Below are 6,691 nucleotides of genomic sequence, written 5' to 3' on the forward strand. Positions count from 1 at the left end.
CATGCTTATGTTTCAGCTACATTCAATAAAAACATTATAACATCAGATTTTACAGCATATAGACTTAGCAATGCATCAAGGGCTACGTGATCATCTAATACTATCTTGAATTCAGATAACAACTGGACAGGTATCAAATCTATTACAGCAATTACATGCTTGACCTGGAACCTCCTCTTCCCTAGTTTAGTTCTAAGCTCCTAATAAAAAAAAAAGTTATAAAGTATAAACAACAGACATGTCTAACACTTTTGATGTCAACATACATGTGTAGCATTAAAGCAACAGGCCATGATAACACAAGGCACAAAATATAGACACGACAAAATTCCAAAACAAATATCAAAGTGAAGTTACATCTTCATAATTGCCACGAGGTGTAATAAAACAGAGACGGATAAAGAACATAATTAAAGAATGACAATGAAACATAAAAGTGACATTTCCCTTTTACGTAATCCCTATCCTAATATCGATATTGAACAGATTGCTCCTTTTTTATTCTCTTGCATTTGTCTAAAAACATACCAAGGCTAGTGAAAACATCGTCAAGCATTAGACATACATAGAATAGTATTTTCAACTTGTTGAATACAAGAACATGGCCGGTTCAGTTTGAGGAAAAATTTCTAGAGAAGTAAAAGCAAATCAAATTGTGAAAAGACATGCATGATCAAAGAAGTATGACAAAAGATTACTCGCTCGGACTAAGAGTCCCTTGATATAGTAAGTGGATAATTTTGACCAACATAAAGATCAAATTACAGTTACGAGGAACCAGATCATTCATAAATTTAGACACCGTAAGACAAGCAGCATCGGAGAAATAGGAAAATCACATCACGATATTCAACTAAAGGTATCCTTGTAACAGAATAACCACCCTCATCGAACTTCCCCACCTCTATTTCTTTGAGTTCCCTTTGTTCTTCGAGTCAGAGGCACCTCCTCCTGCTGCTGCTTGTGCGGCCTTCTTAGCTGCCTTCTCTTGGAGGGCTTTCGCATCCCTGCACATTATTAAAATAGATGAATATTCAGATCTTAGCAAACTGGCTAATTCAAGATTAAATGTTATTCAAGAAATCGAAAACCATCAACAAAAATAGTAAAATCAATTAGATCGACATAAGAAATACCTTTCCCGGCGCTGCTCAGGTGTCAGATCATCGTCTTTCTGTTTCCCCTGCTGCTTACGGGCTTGAGCCCTCTGCCGATCGGTTTCCCTCTGGTTTCCCCGTGCGTCCGAATTAAGAAAAGCAATATGAAAAACTAAAAAAACACCTAAAAGTTCAAGGCGACACGACAACGAAGAGTTACGGTTCTTTGATTCTCCAGCATACAACCCTAAATAACGGAGAAAAAAAAAAATCAAAACATCAACTCGAACGCCCTAAATTTGATAGATCTAAAACATGAAATAAATTCATTAAATCAACATATATCAATCGATCGAAAGGATATGAGTCATCTTCTCCGGTCGAGGAAGGAAGAGCACGAGCCGAATCTACTTCTGCGGGCGAGGAAACGAAGAGGGGAGGAAGGAAGAGCACGAGATTCGGGGAAGAAGAGGATATCTACGGGCGAGAAAACGAAGTCGGAGGCGAATTAAATAAAAATAGGAATTGGGACCGTGGACGGAGTCGTGTCATGTGTGGCTCTGGAAAGTTCCGAGCACAAACAAATAAAGAAACCTCGGGCCCCGCACCTTGTGGACAAATAAAGAAATCTTTTACTAGTGAGTCCTAGATAGAGGGGGCCGGGCTAGATTAATCGCGGAGAAGATGGCATATTACTAGGGTTCTTGCGTGCCATCGACGCAACATTTGCGTAACGAATGTAGGCGTAGGATACCGAGTATCTCTTTCATGCATCAATTCCAGCTTAAAGTGAACTCCATAGACCGACGAGCATCAGTAGCCAATAAAAGTTTTTAAACAGGCAACGATCACTTAAGATCAGATTTAAAATCCAAGATGTTAAAACAAGGAAAATATTAGCAAGTTTGGTACAGGTTAGCCGCCAGTAGTATACAGGCGTATCAAGCCATTAGAACAAAGAGCTCAAGAAAAAATGAGATGCTGATATACACAAATTTTGCAGAACAGGAAAGTACACTACGACAACACTGAGCTCGGTGTACACGCCAAACTGAGGCTAGTTCGCTTTAACGAATTTGCATGACCTTAATGCTACTGGGCCTTTAGTTTCAAGTTCTTGTGATAAAACTGTGTGCAAGAGCCTCACGAGCTCCCAATCTATCTCCAGGATCGCATCTCAGATGTCTTTGTCTGGAAGACTTTTGCTTCAAAGAGCTTGCATGACTTTTAGTTTCAACTTCTTGTGAAAAAACAGTGTGCAAGAGCCTCACCAGCTCCCAATCTATCTCCAGGGTCATATCTCAGAAGCCTTTGTCAGGAAGGCTTTTGCTTCAAAGTTGCATGGCCTTGAGTTTTGTGAACGAGATTTTAATGTAAGCAACGTTACTGGACCTTTAGTTTCAACTTCTTGTGAAAAAACAGTGTGCAAGAGCCTCGCGAGCTCCCAATCTATCTCCAGGGTCATATCTCAAAAGACCTTGCAACAGATCTAAGAAATCCGCAGAAGAATGATCAGTGTGCTCCATTACCAAAGTCTGCAAGGCAATACGGATACAATTATCAACAGTTTGTTTTACAGTAGGAAACAACCGCAGACATACTAAAAATATAGTTAAACAGATCCCACAAAGAACAACAAATCAGTAACAATAAATATGACAATTCTCGCCACAGCAATTAAATCTTTAAAATAGTGATGGCATTCTCCTTATCCCAATTTTGATTTTTTTTTTTTTATTTTAGGAAATACCTGAAGCCTTGGAAGTTTCAACACTGCTTTGAAACTTTCTCTTGATGTTGCACTTTCAGGCCAGTTTAAATGGCCTCTCCTAATATACTTCTCAGCATCTCGGCTAGAGAATTTAATCAAAGATGAACAGATTAGCACATCTATTTGAACCAAAAAACGATTTGGATAGGGAAAATCTGCCAAATTATATAAAATAACACATACTCAGCTAATCTTAACATGTTTGACGGTAAAGGTTCAAGCACTCTTTCCATCATGGCCAAGTGCTCCAAGTTCTCATGAGTCTGAAAGAGCATCTTTCCCTGTAACAATTTATTCAGTACTAAATTCTCAAAGTATAGGACAAACGACACCGAATGATTAGTTTTAGGGATAAAAACATACTGAGCAAAGTTCAACAAGAATACAGCCAATGCTCCATATGTCACAAGGATAGCTCCAACCAAGTCCTAAGGTGATCATCAATTTTTGTGAGACATTTAACACTGAAACACAATATTTTATTTATTATCAAATAAAACTAACCTAAGATAACTTCTGGAGCCCGATAATGCCTCGTAGAGACCACATAGTTATTGTCTATGAAATCATAAGTTGTACTTCCAAAATCAATAACCTTGATCGCACTTGATTTTGGTAACATCTTGAAGTGAGATCCTTTATTGGATGAGACCTAAGCAAATGGTTGGTAGTTAGCGTTGAAATAGCAGGATGATGGTAATACTTGATCAAAAATAGAAGATAAATATGAACCAACTAAAAAAATGTATGGTAAGGTTCGTTTTGTTTATCAAAGACAAAGTAAACGCTTTAAGATGGATACAAAATAATACATTGGAATCAGGTACTTTGATGTACTCTGGGGAAACAAGAAGTATATTCTCAGGCTTTAGATCAGTGTGAATAAGACGCATGTCATGCATAACTGCACACAATAGAAAGAAGTGAATACAGTATATACAAGATCAACTCCTCTCGTGCCCCTGAGTGCTGTTAGAAGGTAAGCTATTGTGATGGTCTTAAATATAAGCATATGAATGTGATAAATAAAAGATATGGAAGTACTGCCTACGCACATGCTACACATTCCAATAGTTGCCTTGCAAACTCACGAACTAGATCAATTGGAAATGAGCGAAAACTGTTTTTGCGTAGAAAATCATATAAACTTGGGCCAAGCTTCTCAAACACCTGTTAAAATTATTATTATTTTTTAATCCAAAGATAATTTCAATTCCCAATGTAATTGGGAAGGTAGAGAAATTATCACAGCATATATACTTACAATACAGATATGGTTACGATAGTCAAACCAGTTCCGTATTTGCACACAACTGCAAGAACACATCAACTCGTGTATGTATTATTTAAAACTAGCGAGTTGACAGCTACAGTTAAAAATAGGCAAAAATGACTTACCGACTTGTATTAGCATCATGCTTTCCAAGCAGCTGCAGAATCTCAATTTCTATCATAGCGTCTTTTCTATACTTTCTATTACTGCGGACAATTTTTATGGCTACCATTTCATTTCTTTCATGATCCCAGCATTCTAGAACCTGTCCAAAGGCCCCTGGTATCAACGTACATGGGAAATGAATGTTAAGGTAAGTTATAATGAATCTTTAGGAGTGTCAAGATAAGGAAATCTGTACAAACATTCATAATTACTTTAAGAACTTACCTTCACCCATTTTTCTGTGGATCTTATCTGCAAATTTTGAAGGAAAAAAATTAGCAGAGAAACTATAATATGGTAGTATTAAACTCACAATAGAAAGAGGCAATTGTGTCGCGGGAAATTTACAAATTCAAAATGCACACAAATGGTCAAGTGAAGTTACATCGAGAAGTTAAATTTTCTCCGAGTTCAAACTTGTAATGCCCATCTTTATCATCTCCTCTCCAAGGGGGGGGAAGCTGTCGGACAAAATCTTTTGCATATTGGGAAGGACGAGTATCATTAGAAGTAGTCTCAGAAGATTTGATGCTCTTTATGTTAACTTCTTGTCCACATAATATACCGATTTGAGCCTACAGATAACCATGGATTTATTGTTATGCCATCCAAATAAACAATTTTGCCTTAAAACTACTCTCTTTTTTCTCTTCTCTGGTAGGGCAAAATATGTACAAAAAGATTTTGATACTAAACGGGATAGGGTATTAAAAACATCGCCCTTGCACGAAAGAAAAATTATAAAATCACACACAAAAGGGGGAAACCCAACGAAATTCGGTGGTCAGCAGAAGGAGTAAACCGGCAAATCAAGCAACAGGAACACGAAACAAGATCAGCAAAGCAAAACACCGCCCTTGCACGAAAGAAAAATTATAAAATCACACACAAAAGGGGGAAACCCAACGAAATTCGGTGGTCAGCAGAAGGAGTAAACCGGTAAATCAAGCAACAGGAACACGAAACAAGATCAGCAAAGCACCTTGGCGTCGGTTAGCGGGTCGGCGTCCCACCGTGACCTAGCACGCTTCCGAGGACGGACATCTGCTATGCGGGAGTGGGGAAATTCCTTCACTATCTCGACCTCCATGATCGATTTGAGAAAGAGAAAGGCGAAGAGGAAGAAATCTTTTGGTACGGAGGAAAATATCTGAACACAAAAGGAGGCGAGGCACCGCTCGTCCCGTTACCCAAACCCTAGCTACGAATTCATTCGACTCGGATTGTGCCCGACTTAACCATGGTTTTATATGAGTTATCGAACGCGTTAAGGAACGCGGATTTTTCGGATTCTGAAATTATATTTTTAATATTATTATCAAAATTTTAAAAATAATTAACCGCACAGACGTATTAATGTGTAATATAATATAATAATACGGATAAATTAATATCCCCCTTATAAATTAGACTTCGGTAAAAATACACAAGAAAGTTAAAATATTTATAGAAGTTTTTTGTTAATATTTTTATGTAAAAAATAATTTTAAAAAATTCTTAAAATTGATTTTAATAAAAATATTAACATAATTTTATTTTAGATTTTAATAAAATTAATTATTAAAAGTCGAGATATTGAACTAAATAGTAATGTTTTACCCGAATTACTTGGAAGGAACCTAGAGAATAATAAACATCCTTTCAGAAGGAAAGGAATCATTGTAATGCAATTAAATAAAATATTTATTAATAAATAATCGTCTCACAATTACAATTAAAACAAATAAAATGAGTGAACAAGCACGTGAGCAATATTTATTATTAAAAAAAGCCGCATCCTAATGTAAGCAGATGGGTGGTTCATACGATATTTAGATGAAGTCTAATGTGAAAAATATTATAAAAAAATTATTAAAATTTTTCGTAATAAAATTTTATTATGATTTTATATAATAAATTATGGTATAATTTTTCATAATAAAAATTTATTATGATTTTTTATAACAAAATTCTATTATAATTTTACCGGATCTAGAGTTTATGCACTATTTATAGAAATCATTATAAACTTATTATACAATCATATGAATCATGGAATATGCTCCAATTGTGTAGAGAGAATTCTAATAAAGTTTCGGTCATTTTTATGGAGTAGGCACGCTGTCAAACCACGGTAACTCTTCTTCTTCCTCCTCTTTTTCTTGTCCTTCATCGTGTTTGCTCCTTTTATGCATTTTTGTCTTGTTGCTCCACGTGATCTCTCTTTCTCTTTTCCTTTTCTTCTGCGTTAGAGGTTGAGAGGTATTGTCTCTACCTCTTTACACAATAATTGGTATCAAAGCTACAGGTTTTTAACAGATCTCTTCAACATGTCAGGGACGACTCCTGTAAAGTTTGATATGGTGAAGTTTGATGAAATCGGGAACTTCATATTATGATAGAGAA

The 6,691-nt window shown here is 36.2% G+C and overlaps 2 protein-coding genes across 2 annotated transcripts; both read right to left on the minus strand.

Annotated features, from left to right (window-relative positions):
- Window positions 1–682: 682 nt before the first annotated feature.
- LOC122055512 (small EDRK-rich factor 1) lies at window positions 683–1,617 on the minus strand. The gene is made up of 3 exons (XM_042616982.1): window positions 1,462–1,617; window positions 1,137–1,236; window positions 683–1,007 (listed from the first exon to the last, which is right to left on the minus strand). The coding sequence occupies exons 1-3, from the start codon at window positions 1,466–1,468 to the stop codon at window positions 905–907; spliced, it is 210 nt and encodes a 69-aa protein (XP_042472916.1). The 5' UTR covers window positions 1,469–1,617; the 3' UTR covers window positions 683–904.
- Window positions 1,618–1,949: 332 nt separating this feature from the next.
- On the minus strand, window positions 1,950–5,531 carry LOC122055511 (serine/threonine-protein kinase AFC2-like). Its single transcript, XM_042616981.1, has 12 exons — window positions 5,289–5,531; window positions 4,692–4,881; window positions 4,532–4,558; window positions 4,267–4,420; window positions 4,133–4,181; window positions 3,924–4,038; window positions 3,681–3,772; window positions 3,373–3,520; window positions 3,232–3,296; window positions 3,052–3,149; window positions 2,848–2,950; window positions 1,950–2,632 (listed from the first exon to the last, which is right to left on the minus strand). The coding sequence occupies exons 1-12, from the start codon at window positions 5,394–5,396 to the stop codon at window positions 2,498–2,500; spliced, it is 1,284 nt and encodes a 427-aa protein (XP_042472915.1). The 5' UTR covers window positions 5,397–5,531; the 3' UTR covers window positions 1,950–2,497.
- Between the last annotated feature and the right edge of the window lie 1,160 nt (window positions 5,532–6,691).

The sequence above is a fragment of the Zingiber officinale genome, chromosome 3B, assembly GCF_018446385.1.
Source record: "Zingiber officinale cultivar Zhangliang chromosome 3B, Zo_v1.1, whole genome shotgun sequence".
NCBI classification, from domain to species: domain Eukaryota; kingdom Viridiplantae; phylum Streptophyta; class Magnoliopsida; order Zingiberales; family Zingiberaceae; genus Zingiber; species Zingiber officinale.